Below are 21510 nucleotides of genomic sequence, written 5' to 3'. Positions count from 1 at the left end.
AGCCACTCCATCTAACAGCAGTAGCTTTTCCCACTAGTGATGCTTTGACATTGTACCCCATGCATCCCCACAAATGTTGTATACCAAAATACAATATTCAGATAAGAAAAGAAAAAACAAATGGTACAAGTTCATCGGACTCTTCACCTGTTTATCCGTGTGCAAGGAATTTGTTCACGAATTAAATTTTAAGCGTTGGATATAAAGGCATACATTACTTTTTAAACTATCAATGAAATCTAAAGGCTAGTATTTCAAGTGTGCATACATTTTCGTGCACCAGAGAGCCAGTGAATCGTATGTGCGTGTGTATACATATATGTCAAATTCTTCTAGTGATAATGACTGTTGATAAGATTGCTTTTCTCATAGAATACATGACAACAAAATTGTTGGGAAATCTTCATTTGAAAAGCCAATACATTCTCAACCAAAAATGAGGGAACTTTACAATTTCATGTGATCTGTGTTTTATACCCACTTAAGCAGTAACATGCCACCAAAGCTTCACCTTCTAAAGTATTTTAAGTTCTCATAGGACGATGTGTTGTAGCCTATTAGTATTTTCACCTTCTACTTTTACTTCTCCTCCTCCTCCTAAAGTACAATGGTATAACTTCTCCTCCCTCAAAGAGAAAGTGAGGTATTCGAGCCCCGCAGTGGCCAATTGTGAAATGTGCACAAGTAAAACAAACAAACAAACAAAAAAAGAGCCCCAAACATTAGGAATTCAAAGTTGATGGGGAATCCTGCCTCTTGCCCACACTACCTTCCTCACTCTGAATTAACCACCATTAACAAGCCATGCAATTTGTCATTACATTGTAGCCTTGACCACATTCTGATTTTCCTCAAAAAAATAAAAAACAATGTCCATTTCATTTCCTTCCAAAAATTTCAGACATTTCATTTTCATTTCTGCAAAAGGACACCAAGTACAAAAACTTCAAAGCACAATTGAACTGAAAGAACCAAATATATATGCATGCTTAGCAATCACTTTTTAAATGACGACAGTTACTCCATACCATTACCATTCCATGATCAGACATGCTTTTATGTCTGAGACAAAAGTCTAGCAATACAGCATTCCCTCTGGATATTCTAAAAATATAAAATAATGATATTCATAGGAATCATAGGTTTAAGTCTAATACTAATATCTAAATGCATGTCAAGCAAGAAAAACTGTTGTTGTTTTTTTTTCTTTTTTCTTTTGTTCCTTTTTGCCTCAATGGGAAATTTGTATTACTATAAAAGTAGAAAAGTGAAAGGATTTAGGTGAGGGCATACCCTCACCGTACAATAGAAGAAAGGAGTAACTCATCAGCATCATCATCCTTGCCTTAATCCCATATGAATGAGGTCGGCCAAACCCATCACCATTGATAAAATTATGGAAACTTAAGAATAGCCTAGCAAGAAGATGATGAGCATTCTAAGAACGGCCTTGATGGAGTCTTTGGTTACTTACCCTCCAAATATTCCACAAAATAGAAGTATCATTCTACAGAAGAGGTCTTCTTAGAATCAGCTTCGAATTTGTCAACAGACCAGTTGAAAAGTTGCTGAAGAGAGTCATCCCAGTACGATTCCAATTAGAAAATGCAGAAACCAGCACCATAGATCTTTGGCAAATGTACAGTTGAAAAGTAGATGATCAATTACATCTTCACTCTGCATACAGTTATGATGTATAGGGGTAAGTGGTAAGCCTCTTTTCTAGGGTAGAAGAACTGTTGTTATACTCACTAGAATCAAAACTCGCTAGGGAAAGAGAGAAAAAGGAACAGTGGCTGACTTTTTCTTTTGTGGTACTTCCTTTTCACTGTTTTTCTCTCTTTATGGTTTTTGCAATGTTTTTCACGAAAAATAAATGTTGAAAGAAACTTATTATGTAGAGATCAATAACTGGGCCCACGTGATTAAAGGAAAAGAACTGTGCAAGGTTATTTGAGTTTTCAGCAGTTAAACATGTTCATAAATGAGAGACAACTCATCACTGACCTGTGACACCTGTAATAGATGTCTATTTCAGTTGTAGCAGCATAAGCACCTTCTGTTGGAAGACACAAAAATCAGAAACATAAATATCATTTAAATTTTATATAAATCACCACTGAAAGGATATTAATTTGGCATTTTTTTATATGGATCATCATCATAAAGACTATTTTAGAATCATAATTATCACTCAGTTGTCACTCAATATTTATTGGATGTGGATAGGACTCAGTTCAAGGGCTGTCTAGGATGTGATCCCTCTGTTCTGATAAATTTGAAGGTCACCAACACAAAGTGACTACTAGAGCTTTCCACTTGCAAGTGGAAATAATACCTCCAGATGATGCTCAAATACAAAGTGCACCCATGTCAGGCGGCCCTCCTTCGCATCCATGGTGGTTTGCAACAGTAGCAGCTTCACCTTTCTTGCCTTGCTTTCTTTCCTTTCGACGCTTGCCATAGTCAACAGTTTGGTTTCTGAAACAACACCACCACATTAGAAATGTAATATATAATAATAGATATTAAAGAAATTTATATGCCTTCTCAAGTAAGGACAAAACGTCTTCAATACCAGGTCAATGATCAACCATCACCAACGCTACAAACCACAACTTTCACAATACACGGGATATCCATTACGCTTATCCAATCAAGAAAATCAACTACTTTAGTTCTTTTCCATAAGTAGTCTAAAGATTGCAGTTGTTCAAGGGTAAGGATGCATCAACTCTTCAAATTTTATCAATTAAAAGATTGTGAGACAGGACTCAGCACCTATAGAACAGCTAGTAAACCAAAATCAAGATGATGACATTTATCAATTTGGTTGGGAATGCCAAATTCATACCCTGACATATAGAAACCCTCAGTAAAAGTTAGATTTATTAAACCATGCATGCCCACTTGTATAATTTTAAATTGGATAAGAAAATATTTTACCAACAAATAGTTCATAACAATGTAAATGTTGAAAGGAATAAGCAATAAACATAAATATTATAAACACAGTATCTTCTATTAAACAAAAATCCAAGCTTTCACATTTTCTCTTCTTATAATGTATATTACTATCTCGCTTCCCAATCGACTTCATTTTTTCTCTATACATGTTATCATGCAATCTAATACTGTGTACAATGAGGCATAGCTGGCCCTATACTTGCACATCAAATTTTCCCTTTAACTTGATATATTTTCAACGATCAAACAAGTACTTTAGAAGCAATTCTCCAGTTCATCCCTCCTGCTCCTGTTCAATAGTCAGCAGCCTTCTCTTAGAACCTGTTTTGTACAATCGATCTGAGAATGAAAAATGTAACTTAGGTATCTCTAGCAATGAATGACCACTTTTCCAATTCAACTGTCAATTTTACCAAGTCACGGATTTTTATAATACTATTCCCTCCGTCCCAAAAAAATGTCTCTTTTTGAGAATCAAACTTTTAAGAGGTTAGTAACTTTTAATTGTATTGGTAGCGAATGAATTACCAAATCTATCCATAGTGGGTCCACAAGGATGTGATGGTTTACTTTTTCTAAGTTCAATGCAAGAAGGTTAAATTGGTACTGTTACAAAAAATTGTACTCCCTCTATCCCATATTAGATGTCCCTTTTGGGGAGTTGAACTTTCTAAGGGGACATGTAACTATTGGATTGTCCCCTTTGAAAATTATTAAGTTACCCTTGCAAGTTTGAATATACATAATCAAGTTTGAAATTTTTTAAAACTTGAAGGGTATTTTTTTTGATAAGTAAAACTTGAAGGGTATTTTATGGAAAGAAGTAAAATATATTGTTTGAACTTTTTAAGTGGACAACTATTTTGGGACAACCCATGTTAGAGAGTTTATTATTATTATTCCGTTTATTATTATTATTTATTTTATACATTAAGAACACTATTGTAATTTTATCTTCTTAATATATAAATAGGTGAGAGGTGTGGGAAACCCTAACACACGCTCTTCACAGAACTTCTCTTTCTCCTCTCTTGTTCCTCTTCTTCACTTCCTCTCTGTTTCTACAAACACATCCTCAATTTTAACTTGGTATAAGAGCCAAAGGTCTCGAGTTCAAACCTCACCGTCACCCTAATTAAAAAATTGAAAAACACGTGTTGGACCAAAAGGCCACACGTGAGGAGGCATGTTGAAGGATTTATATATTTAAGTTACACCCTCTCTGACAACTTAAGTTTTTGGAGTAGATGGTTGCTAACAACCTAGAAAGGAAAGATGGACAACTAAATTGGGAGGGAGGGAGTACTTTGACTTTTCAATTGGGACATTTATTTTGAGACAGCGAAAAATGGAAAGGTGGGACATTTTTTTGGGGATGGAGGGAGAATTTCACCCATCAAACTCTATAGTCTCTCCGAACTCTAGAATCAACCTCAATCCAAAATCACCAGGTGGGTTTCTTATCTTCTAAATCTTTCCATCTGTCACTAAGGTACCATTAGAAAAAAGGTTTCTTCAGTTGAATGTTGAATTTCTCAACAAAGTGCCATATTGATATTTTGAGGTCTTTGTATCCAAGTTTTCATTCAAGATCCCTCTGCTAGAGTTCCATAGTACAACTTACAAGTATAATACCATGTTAGAAAAATGCGACTTAAAGGAACTTAAGTCAGAGTTGCCACCAAAGGAATGACAGCTCATTGAACAAAGAAGAAAAAAGTATAGGATCTGTATTAACAAATGCCTTCATCCCCACCTTCCAATTTTCAAAAAAATTTGTCATGTTTATTTCTACTGATTAAATTTAATGTTCCAAGGGAAAAAAATAAATAAAGGAATAAAGAGTCAGAAGTAATGTGACCTCATTGTAAGTGGCATTGCGCTCCATCTACATTAACTAGCTGTAGATATGTTCACCATTATTAAGCAATACTTCCCTATATTGTCAACCAATATAACTTCTTGCTTTAAACATAATTATAAACTCTAGAACTTGTACTCTAACAAACTTAAATAAACCCATAGTAGAACAGTCTTCAAGAAACATACATTACAAATTTAGCAGAGGATCTCCCGGCAACTGATCCACAACAAGCCTTGTATTTCTTCTTTGAACCACATGGACAAACCTTGTTTCTGGGTATTTTCTGTCACACAAAAGAATGATAGACAAAATATCACTTTAAAATGAATCTAGAATAAGGAATTAATTTCGATTATATTAAAAATAGATAAATAATAAACTGAAAAACCTTCTCATCCTGCTGAGAACTGTCATTATCAGTAGTTCTTTCCTTATGGAAAGATGTATCCAGTTTGCATGAGTTGTCTGAAAGTTCTTCCTTGCTTGGTTCACAGTACCCTCTTTCACCGTCGCCTAGGAACTCACAATATGAGAAAAAGTAGAAAGTACTTGACTACAAACGCAAGATTAAATTGGAACATTTGTAGGAGTGATGATTCTTCTAAAAAGAGTTACTTGTGAGAGGCAAACTTGCCCAATCAACAAAATACTAATTACACCAATAGGTGCTACAACTGGTAAACAAACATCATAACGCCAATTTGATGTCAGATACCTCCTTAATAGTATAGGAAACAAACTTCCAAGATGGAAATAAGATAAATAAATAGCATGATTCAGCAACAAAACAACATAAAAGTGTCTCCAATGTGAAAGAAGTACTAACCGGCCATTACCATGAGAAGAATCCGCTGGACAAGGTAGATTATCACTTTCAACCAAGTACTCTTCTGTTCCTTGTTCCGCTATGAGAAACTCTATAGCAGCATCAACATCACCACCCACTTGCTGTAAAACCTGAAGAAAAAAAAGAAAAAAAAAAAAAAAGAGGTTCTTCACAGGCTTTATGCAAGCTAAATATTACAGTAAAACAAAGATAAGATAGCCATATTTAAAACACAAACTAACTGCAGACATGCAAAGAGAGGCAAATAACATGCAAGTTCTTTAGCAAATCTCACCTGTTCAACTTTTTTCTCACTTTCGCATCCACTTCCAACCATGACTAATTTGATGGGTTCCGCATGCATAAAATTCTTACCAGCTTCCCCTTTAGACTTGGTGACAGCAGCTTTTGCTTGATGGGATGTTGCTGAAACGTCAGCATCAGCCTTTCACATAACTAGAGTTTATTAGGCTACCAACTAGATCTTCAAATTTGCAAGTACGACAGAATAAATGCAATAAGGAATCACAGATTTAAAAAAGAAATTAAACAATAATAATGGTGGAAACCTTGATTATGATTGGTCTAGCTGGTCCAAGGCAAGTATCTTCCTTTAACCGTACACTATTGTAATGTTCCCCATCATGATAAGATCTGCAAAATGATTAACAAGTTGACTTGCAGAACCAAAATTTTTGTTTAATGCCATAAAGGTCAAAGACAGAAACCGATATAAAAAGAATATAACTTGTAGCTTAAGAAAAATTTCTGGGCAACAAGGGCTGTAGCACAACTGAATAATTCTAAACAAATTCGTGTTGAAATTTGATGTGCCTATAATATTTTAGGAATTGAAAGGCTACCTTGCCTTGAAAAGCATCAATGATACATGATTCTTCCTAGGCAAGCATTCGTGGGAAGTCATTGGTATTATAAGGAGAAAGTGTTTAAAGCATGCAGTACAAGCCCAAAATCATTTTAATGTAGAGTCACTTTACATATTTGATTCCTTATATCTGTTTTTTCACGTAATAATCAAAATGAAAGCAGGGTAAATTAAATCATTTTTAAAAGTTAAGCTTAAGACTCATCACTATTTTATAATTATCAATCTCTTTAAACTTCAATCATTCAACTATTCCACATCAATGCCCGGAAATTTTCACATTAATATTTGAGGACGGGCCTTGGTGCAAAGTGAAACACCCTCTCCACATATAGAGGTACATTTGACCTTCCCAGACCCCACAGTGGCGGGAGCCTTGTGCAGTGGGCTGGCGAGCCCTTTTTTTCTTTTTTTTAACCAAAAAGTTGCAACCTTAACATAGATGGCATGAGGTTAATAAACTTCGAAAAAATAATCAAATTCTTCACATATAACCACTATAGTGAAATGCACCACTTTATGTTTAAAAAAAAAAAATGCTAAAGGTAAGGTCAATGCCCAATATGTCCCTCCCAGCCGCTTAATTAACAATTTAATGAGGACGAACACTGTGAAATGACTTTTCTTATATAAGCTTACAAGACCATCTTGGTATGCATTATTCTCTTGTATAACAGAAATTAATTTATACATTCCCATAAAGGTAGCATTAAACACCAAATAGAAAAGAAACCACAACAGCTACAAAGACAATTTCAGATTGCCATACCTGCCTTATTGTTGCTTTCTTCAACTGGAAGGTGGTTAGTAACAGAAGATTGACAGTGAATCATTTTGATTCATATAATTGCCAATTCCAATTAGAAGCAAAACATGTAAACAGGACATAATTGGTAATCACTTATTTCTTCAATGCCAAGTTACATTGGAGTTACAAGCCTCAACTTTCTCTGAATTTGGGGTCCAAAAGATTTTTGTCACAAACAACTTTATTTTATTTTTTTATTTCAGGAGTGGCAGCTTTGGGCCAGAACAAGAGACGCTTACATGATTGAAGCATTTTATGAATAGGAAACTGTTTATTTAGGCTACTTCAAAGAGCATAGGATTTGAGTTCTCTTTTGTTCGAGATTTAGATTCTTAAAATATATAGGTTGGTGCATAGCTATTTAGCTGGTGCATACCTGTGTGAAAGTGGGCTTTTCTTCTCATTTTTCAATATAATTTTTATTCATTGGGAGAAAAAAAGGTCCACCCTTACTGTTGTACATTCACACTAAAAATCCTAAAATCTTCAAAAACTCAACTAAATTTTACAAATCCCTGTTCAACCACATAATTAAGTTACAAAAATCTCTTTTCACCTATCCACTTTATTACCAACACTTCATTATACAAAAATTCCTTTAAAGAAATATAGAATAGCATGCTACATTATTTTCACAAGTCCAATTCTTGTCCACAATTAACATTTTTCCTGAAAAAAGTATTAAATATAGCTCTAAATCATGGGAGGAAATCACTTGGAACATTCTAGACTTACAAATGGATCATTCGAGCTTCACGGTCTCCAAAATTCCGTATGTACCAGCGAGGAAACATATTCTGTGATAAAAACAGATGCCAAGGTCCAATTAATTTAGAATATCTTAAAACAATAATGTAGCAGTTATGGCACCTCAAGGCACCTTTAATTTAGCAAAACCAAACAATGTTCTCAAAGAATTTGACTATGTGATCTAACAAACTGCGTAGGCCTGCAAGGTTTTAAGACTATCCTAAATAACCTAAAGAAAGAGAAAAATATAAGACATCGTTGCAAAGCATAAAACGGAAGCGAAAAGATAAATAAAACAAGTAGAACACACAAATATTACGTGGTTCAGCCACTAGGGCCTACATCCACGGCACAAAGAGCCCAAATGGCTACATCACTTTTATAATACTCTCACAATTCAAATACAATACAATGGTGGAGGCTCCTTTATATAGGAGAAGAAATTATGAGAATTGAAAAAATTAGAAAATTGGAAACAAGGAGGATTTTTCTCCACTGATTCCTCTAGTAACACCAAATCTTCAATAATAGTTAACAACATCAATTACTAAAAGATTTTCCTCCACTGATTCTTCCACTAAATATTCAATTCTACCCCTCAAGTTGGAGTATGAATGCCCAACTTGCCATTAAGACGACAAGTAACAATAAGTGTGAATGATGAAGAGGACGAAGAACAATGCTACCGAACACACCAACAGCCCAAACAAGCCTACAAAAAACTGTCGGAGACTTACAATGTATTGGTAGGCTTCTTTGCCGAAATCTCAACGGAGAAGACGAGGAAGGCGAAAAGGAAGAAAGTAACAGTGAAATTTGGGAATTGAGATCTGCTGCATCTCCCACTCGTGCGCTACTTTGTTGCTTGTGAGAACATCAAAAAGAGCTTGCTTGCGCCAGAAGCTTTGTTTGGTGCCCAAGGTACCTATTGTAAGTGTAAGGAAGACTTTCTCCGCGTAAGATCAGCCTCAGGCAATAGACCTATAGTGACTACTAGCTTCGGGACAAGGTCCATCTTCTCAAAGAGGTAGAGGAAATGCAATATGAGAAGTCGCTTGCCAATCAACAATAGGTAGCTAACAAAAGGAAGCCTCTCTCCAAGCTTGAAGGGGACACAAATAAAGGAAGGGTAGTGACTGCAGTATAGAAAGCTCTCATCAAGAAGGTCAAATGGCTCAAGAGGGAAAGGCGAACCCTTATAGCTATGTCCACTACCGAACACACCGGTAGCCCAAACAAGTTGATGAAAACTGCCTAAGACACGACAGAGACGAGGACAATGCTACTGAACACACCGGCAGCCCAAACAAGTCAATAAACACTGTCAGAGACACGGCAAAGGCGAAGAACATTACTTCCGAACAAACCGGTAGCCCAAACAAGTCACAAATATCACCGAAAAACGCTTAGCAACATTTCAGATGCTAAGGGAATACCCCAAAATAGGGGTCCAAACCTATGAAGAGAAATTAGGTTCTAATACCATGTTGCAAAAACATAAAACGGAGGCGAAGAGATATATAAAACAAGTAGAACACACAAATATTACGTGGTTCAGCCACTAGGGCCCTACATCCACGGCACAAAGAGCCTAAATGGCTACATCACTTTTATAATACTCTCTCAATTTATATAAAAAGAAGAAGTTTTGGGTCTTGGCTTACTCAAACCAAGAGCTATATTTATATACAAAAATAGGGTACAAACAAAGGAAACCAAATCAAAGAAAAATAGGAAATACGCCAAAATCTACGTGATCCCATGATTATAGAGATCTCATCTACATGATCCCATGATTACAAAGATCTTATCTACGTGATCCCATGATAATAGGGATCTTACATAAAACACCTAATAAAAGGCTGAAAACAGCGAATAAAAATAAAAATAATAATAATACAGATATTTCAATACTCCCCCTTAAGCTGGAATGAAGATATCAATCAAGCCCAGTTTGGTAATCGAGGAATGAAGCAAAGATGGACCAACGGATTTGGTGAACACATCTGCCGACTGATTAGAGGAACGAACAAAGCACGGCTTGATAATTCTCGAACGAACCTTCTCTCTGATAAAATGAATGTCCACCATTATATGTTTAGTCCTCTCATAAAGAACAGAATCTGAAGCAAGCATGATGACTGACTTATTATCACAAAACAAGTCTATGGACTATTTTTCACTTAGCCCTAGCTCCTCTAAGAAAGATCGAAGCCAGAGAATCTCACAAGTACCCTAGGCCATGGCACGATACTCAGCCTCTGCTGAAGATCTCGAAACTACAAGTTACTTCTTACTTTTCCAAGATATAAGATGATCTCCATAGAAAGTACAGAAGCCAGATGTGGAACGTCTATCAGTCTTGGACCCAGCATAGTCTACATCACTGAAACAGGATAGCCTAACCTGCCTACTAGAAGAATATAATAATCCAAGTCCAGGACAGGACTTAAGATATCGAAGAATATGATATACTGCATCCATATGAGCTGGTACAAGGAGCATGCATAAAATGACTCACAACACTAACCGCAAAAGCCAATCAGGACGAGATTTGGTAAGATAAATCAATCTTCCTACCAATCACTGATACTGCGAGGGATCAAAAAGGAGATCTCCAGACTCAGCCGAGATCTTCAGATTAGGATCCATAGGAGTGGAAGTAGGTTTACACCCAAGCATACCCGTGTCTCGAAGAAGATCCAGGACATACTTCCTTTGCGGTAAAGAGATACCCTGCTTAGATCTAGCATCCTCAATTCCCAAAAAATATATGAGTTGCCCGAGGTCTTTCACATCAAAAGCTTTAGCCAATTGAAGCTTTACTTGAGCAATCCCAGGAATGCCATTGCCAGTAATGATGATATCATCAACATAGACAAGAAGAATGATACATCAACCAGTGGAGGAACGGTGGATAAAATATGTATGGTCAGAATGGCATTTAACAAACTCTATGGATAGAATTACATCACTGAAGCGACTGAACCAAGCTCTAGGAGATTGTTTTAACCCATACAAAGACTTCCGCAATCGACAAACCTTTCCAGCATACTCCCCCCAACCCGAAAACCGGGTGGAGGATCCATATAAATAGTCTTAAGAAGATTATCGTTAAGGAAAGCATTCTTCACATCAAGCTGATAAAGATGCCAATTGTGAGAGGCAGCCAGGGAGACAAGCAAACGAACTGAGGTCAATTTAGCCACTGGAGCAAAGGTATCATTAAAGTCTTTACTAGGAATCTGAGTAAACCCTTTGGCCACCAAGCAAGCCTTATACCGATCAATAAAGCCATCGGCCAGATATTTAACACTGAATACCCATTTGCAACCAACTTTCTTTTCACCAGGAGGGAGAGATACAAGCTCCCATGTTCATTTTGCTGCAAAGCATCCATTTCTACCATCATATCAGACATCCAATTGGGATTCCGAAAAGCCTCATAGACATTTCTGGGAATAGAAATGGAATCAAGTTTGCCTAGAAAGGCTCGGTAAAACCCTAAAAGACCATCATAAGAGATATACTGCGAAATAGAATGATTAGTACTACAAGCGAATCCAAATCGAGCAGGGGGTTTGCGGTCCCGAGTAGGATACCGAGACTTAGGAACAAGGTCAGAGAAATGTAAAGGAGAGAGAGAAGATCTACCTAAACCTGTATCTGAGGAGGATAGAGGCGAAGCACAAGGGCGGCGAGAATATACCTACAAAAGGGGTGAGGAAACCACAGGAGAAGACTCTTTTTGAAAAATCGGAAGAGGACGAGCAAGAGGAGAAGCCTCTTGATCAAGAGTAGAAGTTTCCTGCAAGATAGTGTTAGAACCATAAAAAGGGGTATGTTCATGAAAGGTGACATCAAGAGAGTGATACATGTATTTGTGTACAAAATCATAACACCGATAACCTTTTGACATTGAAGAGTATCCTAAAAAGATACATTTAATGGCCTTATCACCAAGTTTAGTACGAGAAGGGTTACGATTCTGAACAAAGCATATATATCCAAACACCCGAGGCATGATGGAAAAAAGAGTAATATCAGGCTGAAGCACTTATAAGGGGGGCTTACCATTTAACACTATACTATGGGTACGATTAATGAGAAAAGTAGCTGTAAGAACCGCTATGTGCCTGTATGACTTTGGTACATTCATACCACTTAAAAGACATCAAAGAACTAACATTAGTTGGCAGTTTTTACGCTCTACCACATCATTCTTTTCAGTGGTATATGGACAAGTAAGTTGATGAAGAATACCATGTTGGTTAAGTTGAGACCGGAACTCATTGGAAATATATTCACGACCATTGTCACTCCTAATATTCCTAACAACAATTTTATATTGAGTTTTGATCATTTGGAGGAATTGAGTGAACAAGGGCAAAAACTTTAGATTTCTTTTTAAGTAAATATACCCATGTGCAGCGGGAATAATCATCAATGAATGTGACATACTAACGATGACTCGAAAAAGCCGTAACAAGAGAAGGACCCCACACATCAGAGTGTATGAGATCAAACATACTAAGTGCACGATGCATATGAGAAATATAACTGGTTCTAGTATGTTTAGAAAGCTCACAAATCTCACATTGAAACTTATTATCCTTACAAGTCGTTATTAATGAAGGGGAAAACAGACATAAATACTGAAAGTTTACATGCCCAAGACGAGAATGCCATAAATTTAAAGTTTGAAAAGAAAAATCATAAGACTTAGAAACTGGAAGAACAAAGGCTTGGAGGCTTGAAGCATGTGGAGGAGGTGTCGACGGAGGATCCCTAAAGTATTAGAGGCCATTGTGCTCATATCCCCTGCCAAAAATCCTCTTCGAACACAGGTCGTGTAAAACACAATAATGAGGAAAGAAAATCACTGCACAGTTTAGTGATTTGGCAAGTTTGCTAACAGATAGAAGATTAAATGCAAAGTTAGGAACATAAAGAACAGATGGCAAAATAATATCAGGGGATAGATGAACATCTCCTTTGCTACGAATAATGGTGGTCGACCCATTGGCTAGACTAACAGTCTGATTAACAGGGGTAACGAGAGTAGAAAATAATGACAACTCACCAATCATATGATCATTGGCTCCGGAATCCAGAATCCAAGTATGTTTTCCCGCTTTAACATGAAAAGCAGAAGGAGTACCTATAGCTATAGTAGCCGTGGGAATAAAAGAGCCAGTCCTGGTAGATAAAGCTCTGAACTGCTCCTGAAGCTGACCAGGACTGTAACTGATTAAAGTCCTGAAAAGATGGTTTAGGAGGAGTTGAAGCGGGAGGGACAACAATATGTGAGTAGTATACCCACCAATAGTATCGGCTACTGCGGCAGTGCGGCCATAGCCAGAAGGACGATTGCGAGAAAATTTCTGCTTTAGCTCGAGATGAAGCTTAAAGCAACAATCATTTACATGACTCGTGGCTCCACAATGTTGACAAATAACCTTTCCCTCTGAAAGTCTAGAATTAGCAGCAAGAGCCATCTGATCAACTAGAGGCTCTAGTAAAGCTACTAACTGAGAGATCTGACGTCTATGCTCCTCATGGTCAACAATAGCGAAAGCATCATATAAATTAGGCATAGGAGAGGTGTTTATGATCTGAATTCTAATAGCATCATACTCGGATCATAAACCCATAAAAAACTGTAGGTATGCTAGCAGTCCAATCTCTTGACCAAAAGAGTTGCAGCTTCTTCAGAGAAATCGGAGAGAGGTTCATACTATGCTAATTCTTCCCACCTCGATATGAGGTACCCAAAATACTCTGATACTGCTAGCTTGAGTGTCTCCTGAGATGCATGAGCAATCTGTTGATAGAGTTCAAAGATACGAGCATCATTGAGGGAATGGGCATACATCTTGTTAAGGGTTTGCCACAGACGAAAAACGGAAATGTAAAACATGAACATATTATAGATACGCTCCTCCATTGAGTTGAAGATCCAACCCATAATGGTGCACCTGTCCATGTCCCATGCAATATATTTAGTATCCATCTTTTCCGGTTCCTTGACTAGACCCAAAAGCTAACCAGTTTTCCTTTTCCCTCCAACAATATAGAGTTGAAGAGAACGGGACCAAGATACGAAGTTGCACCCATTCAAGAGCACATTAGTAACCCGTTGTGCCGGAGTATGATGTACAGAAGATAAAGTATGATGGACCGAGGATAAAGTGTCCTTTTGGCTACTAGATAGTCTAGAATCAGTCATAGTACCAAAATAAGGCTGGTCCACATGTCAAAGCAGGAGGAAAGAGAAAAAAAACAAGGCCAAAAAAATCTGCGCTTTCCTCCAAATATGCTACCGAACAGACACCGGCAGCCCACAAAGAAAAAAAAAAACACTAGAAGGACCCTTAGGTCATAAAAAACCTAAGGGAATTCTCCTAAAAAATGAGTGAAAAACAGAGGGTTACCCGAGGGGTCCGGCGCAAGGGCTGGGAGGAGATGGAGGTGCGCCGGAGGTGAGGGAAAATGGAGAGAGGGAGAGAGAACGTGGCGGCGTTGGGGAGGCAAAGGTTTTTGTTTTGCTCTGATACCTAAAAGAATAAGTTTTGGATTTTGGCTTACTCAAACCGAGAGCCAAAAGCTATATTTATACAAGAATAGGGTACAAAGAAAGGAAACCAAATCAAAGAAAAGCAGGAAATATGCCAAAATCTACATGATCGCATGATTATGGGGATCTTATCTACGTGATCCCATGATTACAGGGATCTTATCTCCCATGATAATAGGGATCTTACATAAAATACCTAATAAAAGGCTGAAAACAACTAATAAAAATAAAAATAATGATACAGATATTTCAACAATATACAATATAATGGTGAAGGCTCCTTTATATAAGAGAATAAATTATGAGAATGGAAAGAATTAGAAAATAGGAAACAAAGAGGATTTTTCTCCACTGGTTCCTCTAGTAATACCAAATCTTCAATAATATGAAGCAACATCAATTACTGAAAGATTTTCCTCCACTGATTCCTCCATTAAATCTTCAATAGACATCAGTGTCATGAACGATGTAAAGATATGTGATGGAAAAGAGACAATTCTGAAAGAAGGAAATAAGATCTTACCCGGTGTATGCATATATTAGTATGGGTAACAAGAGAAGCAGCTTGCAATTCCATATGTCCAGCCCATGTGCCATCCTTGTCCATTGATTGACAATATTCGTCAAATGGTACATCATCTTCAATAAAGGGCTCATACATCTCACGGTTCTTCTGTTAATAATTCCAATATCAAATTTACTAATCTGTTGGTATTTTAATTTTAAAATATAATTAAAAAGCAGTAGTGGGAAATTATTCAATCTCAACTCATTAATCAAAAAGTGACATAGTCCTTGCAAGATAGCAATGTCTGGAATCGCAAAGAAAAAATACATTTAAGATAAACAATCAAATACATATTATCCTAGACATGCTGAAAGAAATTAACCTGGTGGCAGTATATTGCAGGTTAACATGAAAAGTGAAAACTAAAATAACCTTCACAAGACTTGAGAGGGCAAGGAAAAACGTAATTCAAAAAAACCAACAACTAATCCCCAAGTCACAAAATTATTAGGAGAACCAAAACCTATTAATATTAATTCAAGGGATATTTTTATAAATGCAATGCCTTTCAATGGAAGTGCAAGGACAAAGTCTGCTTTAAGCAAGAGAAAAATATATAGACTTTGAACATATACCAAAATATATTGCACCACCATACTCCTGTACTTTTCGTGCTCCTCATCATTGCCTTCCAACTGATCTGCTAATGCTCTGCATATAAACAAGAAAAATCAAGTTAAAGATCCAAAATGACACTTCCAGAATTACATTGATAGTATATATTATGATCAGCAACCAAAATGAGGTTATCAACCAAGCACAGACCTGAAGAAACAATTACCATCTGCCGTCACTTGGATAATCTTTAAGCCCAATGCATCAAGCTGAGCACGAAATTCGGAAATGTCGGCATGCTTTCCATGCTTTTTGATCTTTCCAGCATAAAAGAAATTCAGTCACACAATGTTTTAGGAATCAACTAACAATGGAAGCTTCACTACTGGATTTTAGTAGCAAAATATATGAGTCCAGCTAATACCAGATGGCTGAAAATTGCAATTATCTCCTAATTCAAAAGTCAAAACACCAGCTTCACTACCTTAGGTTGTCTATATCAAGCCTGAAATACCATTGATTACGTCAAGGGTTGCTCATGCAGGTCGTGTAGTGCCTTCAATTCTTCCTCTCAATATTCCTCCAGTCTAAACTAATCAAATTCTTTGTACCTTACTGCTGCCATCAGTTATCTCTGGCACACCAAACCATCTCAAAGACATATCATTAATCAAATCCATTCATTTTTTTTTTCCTCCAGTATTCATTCGACCTTGATAATTTCTATCCAGTTCATGCTACTTATCCATTTCAGCATGCACATCTCAGCAACAACGATGGTGGTACTTCATTATTGCACAACTTTCTACTCCATAAGGCATAGAAAACCCTACTCTCTCATCTTTCAAACCACAACAAAATTCTTTAAGATGTCTCTTTCTCTCTAAACTACAGACCAACAGTCTTCCTTCTAGACTTCTTTTACACGTTAGAATGATTCGGTTTTTGTGGTTGAGTTGAGTCATTCATTCTTATATGTATGTACTTGGTTTTGTCACAAAGTTGCCAAAGGAGGAGAATGTTAGGAAAAAATGTCACATGTTGGCATATTCCATGTCCAAAAGTTGTGTCTAAGACTATAGTGTTATGTTAGTTCAGTGAACGTTGAAAGTATCATTGTAAATTGAAGACTGAGCTAAAAGATCACATCAACATCTTGCTTCAAGCTCCATCAATTACACAATTTAGAAAAAGTAACCTAAAAGGCATAATTGGGAGTGATTAATTAATAATTGAGTTGGTCTAGAAAGTTTCTAGTTGACTTTAAAAATTGGTTAAAAATAATTTAGCATCAATTAGGAAACTTAAACTATTTTGGAATTATTTTAAGCTTATTTATAAAGTTCAAAATTAAATACTATTAAATTGGAAATGAATCTGGAAACTTTAATTTTGGTTAAGAAGCTGTATTTAAGTTTTTGAGTTGAAAACCACCTTAGTTTATTTTAGTAAGGATTTCAAGTTGTGAAAGCTAAAATTTGTGCCGTCAAATAATCATTAAATATAGAGTAGTTGGACTGTCATGATTAACTTTATATTTCTAGAAACTAAACTCGATAAGCTTTCCACGATATATTATATGTCTAATTCATGTCCATCTAACCACTCAATAAAGCATCTAAAGTCAGACTATCTGCAATAAAATTCGGCAGAATGCTTGGATCTATCAAATTTCGACTTCGATTGATCGAACTCGCTCCAAAATGCTACAATTAAAGTCTTATAAAAAAATAATAATAATAATTTGGTACAATTGAAGCCTCAGTGTGTCATTCGGTCACCACAACACTTACTTGGATAGACTGAACTTGCCTTGTATAGATCGGTGGATGCCTATAGTAGGTGAAACACATTTCCAAGTCTGAATTGGTTTTGAACCTTCCAAAACTAATCCATAATATTCTTAATCAATCTCTAATCATTCTAACAGAATAACATCGTGTCCTAGGGTTCTCTAAACATGGGGAAAACACAATTACACTACATGTGAGAGAGATTAACGAGGGAAAATATTGATAGTTCTTTTTTTCACATAGTGGTGTTCTAAATAGAAAATCATATTAAGTTATTATATGAACAGATGCTAGGATATTCATTAACGACTTGAAGTTCATCAACCACAACATCCATTCATCAAACAACATAGAGTTGATTCATAAATCTCCTATAAGAAGAGATGATCGAGTTGGTGAACAATTTAGTTGATCAACAATAGCAAAGCTCAAGTGAAGTGCTGCCATGAGTATTGATCACAGAAAATTCATTATAGGTGATACTTAGGGGTGAGAGTCTGTACCTAGGTTGTTCCGTCTTCGATTATAGTGAATTATTTGCATCTAGTTGGGGCCCTGATTTTTCCCTTTTGGAGTTTTTCATGTAAATATTTGTCTCTCTAATTTACTTTCCTTCATTGATTTCTAATTTGGATTGTTAGATTAGATGATACATATGAGCATGATTAATCAGTCATTTCAAATTGGTTAAATTTTAGTAAAGTAAAAATTATCAAAGTGTGCATTAGACATATTAATCCTCTTCTAGGACTAATTGGGACATAGTGTGTTCTGATGTATTAGAGCTTTGGGAAACAGGTCAATCCTTCACAATTGCGGTGACACGAACAAGGCATGTAATGTAATGTAGCGGACATGAATTTCCAAGCATTCATACACTTCAACAAAAAGATAGATCAAGCGAGCCTGAAGTAGATTCACCCATGAATTTTTGTAATCTGACTTCAACCAAAAACCCTAGCTTATATAAACAAGTTTAAAACTTCCTACTAAAGCGGAACATCCAAGGATTGATTAAGATATTAGATCTTATAGACTTGTTGTTATGACAGTAAAGCAACGGTTAATGTAGTATTTCCATTCCACCCCAATCCTTAATTCTTAAAATTAGAATTATGAAACTGAAAAGAAAGGATAAACCGGCTAACAAGTTTTATGTTTGTTATGCTCCTATAATGAACCGGCACAGCACTATAAAAGCCGAAAAGAATTTATCGAGTACCTCAATTGGTTACATTGTATATTACTGATATGCCTCTATTGGTTCCTTTTCTAAAGTTGTTGGTTAACAATTTAACATCGAGTTTTTGTTCTGGATTTTGTACACCTTGCTTCTATATGGATTGAGCTGCATCTCTCAGCGTTCCGTGGATTATACTTATTGGGAAAAGCTATGAATAAACAGACGAAAACTAAATTCTAGCTGTACAGTCAAATTATGAAAGAAAAGGTTTTGCAAAATCCAGAACTATGAAGAACCAACAAGAAATTACTGATAAAGATGAGTTTATGCCTTCAACATGGAAATTCCCAACAAGGAAAATTACTGAGAGTTTAAATATCAATCCTGCAACTATGAAGAACCCAAAAAATAAATACTAATAAACACTAATGTTGTTAGGATGGGGTAACCCTATAATACACATTAAAGCGATCACTGAGCTTCAAAAACTCACTTATAGCCAGTTCTAGGGTGGAGTTCCATTAGTTCAACAAATCATCAATCAATTGTGCGTGTGTTTGTGTGTGTAAAAGTGATGAAAACATTAAGCATGAACGGGTGGGAATTGAAGATACTTACATGGGCCTGTTTTTGAGGTTTGGTCTTCTTATGCTTTGTTTTCACCATATTTTATGATGGTTTCAACAATTTATCGATGATTCAAGAAAAGGAATTTCGATGAGAAAGAGCTGTCGATGATTCAAGAAACTGGTTTTGGTGTGAGTGAGAGAGTCTGAGAGAGAGCGAAGCTAAACTTCCCTAATAAACCTCGTTGTCCCGAACAGGGTTCACGCGGCCACTAGAACCCGTGCCCCAATCGTTAGCCGTGTTACAAAAGGTGCCAGTCGGGTCCCACCATTTATGGGGCAGAAGATTTTTCACTATAAAATTTTAATTATTCAAAATATATATATATATATATATATATATATATATATATATTTCTATATCTATATCTATCTATTATTAAAATACAAAGACTTTCACTATATTATTATGTTTCAATACATATATTAATTTATATAAATTCAATAAAAGAAAATCTAAACAAATATATATAGAGTTTCAATAGAACTCTACCAAATACGTTTTCTATTTTTTTTTAAATATATATATATAGAGAGAGTTTTTTTATTAAAAGTACAAACAGTTTCAGTACATTATTGTGTTTCAGTACATATATTAATTTATATAAATTCAATAAAAGAAAATATAAACAAATATATATATATATATATAGTTTCTATAAAACTCTCCAAAAAAACAATAGTTTTTTTGAAAATTCCAAAAAAAAATAAAAAATAAAAAAATTAGTTGTTACAAATGTTTGTATAAAATTCTACCACATATGTTTTCTATTTAAAAAAGAGTTTAAGAGTTTCTATAAAACTCTACTACGCTTATTTAATATTATTACACATGTCTATTTAAATTAAATTTTGACATATTTTTGACATGGGATTTTTTTTTTTTTTCTTTCTTTTTTTTTTTACAAGGCAAGAAGGATTAGAAGTTAAATTAGTAGGTATAAAGAGGACTCCTAAAATTCACCGGAGGCACTAACCACTGGGCTATCGAGCCATTTGCGACACAGGGATATAGGTTAGGACTTTTTTTTCTTTTTTTTTCTTTCTCTTTTTCTATGGTGTATTTTCTGCATAGTTCAGTTTAACTTACCCTTTGATTTGATTTTAGTTTTTTGTGAGCTTTACACACGCCTATTTAAATTAAAATTTGGACAGATATTTGACACAGAAAATACAGGTCAGGGCTTTTCTTTTTCTATGGTGTATTTTCTGCATAATTCAGTTTAATTTTCCCTTTCATTTGATTTTAGGTTTTTGTGAGCTTTTGTAGTTGAATTATTTTTTTTATTTTTAAACTCTTGTTCATAGCTTAATTGAAATTTCAAATTAGCAAAGTCGAATTAATTCGGATTATCCATATAATCAATCTCCACGTTGAAAATTTAATATGAGTTAGTTTTAGATCAAATTACTCTTAAGCATAAAAATTAAATTAAATTAAATTTTTTTACAATTTTTTAATAAATTACAAACAAATTCTTAATAAATGAATCCAAAGTATTAACAAATAATAAATTAAGATTTAAATAAAGAAAGTAAAAAAAAAAAAAGGTGAACATAGTTTGAATATTATATATAATGTATTTAATATATATATATATATACACACACGCACACATACAGAAATGATATTAGAATTTGAGTTGCTAGTACCCTAATCCAAGGTTAATCCTAATTAAGTTTGGATTGAGATTTACCTAACCTAATTGAAAAAATAATTGTCCAAACTCCCAAAAAATTAAGTTGGGTTCGGGTGGATTCGAGTTGCTAAGCACAAGTTGCACCCGTAATTCATGTTAATGTATTTATTTGTCTCTCTAATTTCTCAATTTGAGTAGTACTATAATTACTATTATTCTTTTCGTTGTTATAATTGAAGCCCAAAAAACATGCATGATCAAAATTAGGGTGTGGGAACATGCCATCTATATTGTGCGAGAGTGGAGACCATTTATAGAGCATCTATTGATGATTATTAAATAATTATGAATGGGTCAGTGGTCTAGTGATATTAGACTATTACTTTTCAAAAAAAGGTCAAAAGTTCAAGTTTCAATAGAGACATGTGTGTGTGAGTGACAACTATAAAATAAAATAATTATTCATG

The 21510-nt window shown here is 35.3% G+C and overlaps 1 protein-coding gene across 3 annotated transcripts; it reads right to left on the bottom strand.

The window, feature by feature from the left end:
* Positions 1–348: 348 nt before the first annotated feature.
* LOC132266908 (OVARIAN TUMOR DOMAIN-containing deubiquitinating enzyme 7) lies at positions 349–19616 on the bottom strand. 3 transcript variants are annotated; one of them, XR_009468765.1, is made up of 13 exons: positions 19396–19616; positions 16012–16118; positions 15822–15897; positions 15202–15351; positions 8087–8148; positions 6227–6311; positions 5953–6102; positions 5668–5788; positions 5220–5344; positions 5017–5114; positions 2339–2481; positions 2008–2059; positions 349–1677 (listed from the first exon to the last, which is right to left on the bottom strand). XR_009468765.1 is itself a non-coding variant. In XM_059767926.1 (12 exons), the coding sequence occupies exons 1-11, from the start codon at positions 19441–19443 to the stop codon at positions 2352–2354; spliced, it is 1152 nt and encodes a 383-aa protein (XP_059623909.1). In that variant the 5' UTR covers positions 19444–19616; the 3' UTR covers positions 349–2059; positions 2339–2351. The 3 variants fall into 3 exon arrangements, 1 of the variants encoding a protein (XP_059623909.1); XR_009468766.1 differs by having other exon boundaries at positions 349–1568; XM_059767926.1 differs by having other exon boundaries at positions 349–2059.
* Between the last annotated feature and the right edge of the window lie 1894 nt (positions 19617–21510).

The sequence above is a fragment of the Cornus florida genome, unplaced genomic scaffold (genome assembly GCF_030987335.1).
Source record: "Cornus florida cultivar Cherokee Brave unplaced genomic scaffold, ASM3098733v1 CherokeeBrave_3.0.0_Hap2_Chr07, whole genome shotgun sequence".
NCBI classification, from domain to species: Eukaryota; Viridiplantae; Streptophyta; class Magnoliopsida; order Cornales; family Cornaceae; genus Cornus; species Cornus florida.
Note: the sequence above shows the minus strand (reverse complement) of the source record. Positions and strands in the feature narration are given on the sequence as shown.

Coding starts and splice junctions, on each gene's coding strand:
- LOC132266908 (XM_059767926.1), bottom strand. CDS start 19,443: ATGGTGAAAACAAAGCATAAGAAGACCAAACCTCAAAAACAGGCCCAT. Junction 15,352..15,821: donor TGGTGGTGCAATATATTTTG/GTATATGTTCAA, acceptor AATTATTAACAG/AAGAACCGTGAGATGTATGA. Junction 8,149..15,201: donor CTAATATATGCATACACCGG/GTAAGATCTTAT, acceptor TTTTTATCACAG/AATATGTTTCCTCGCTGGTA.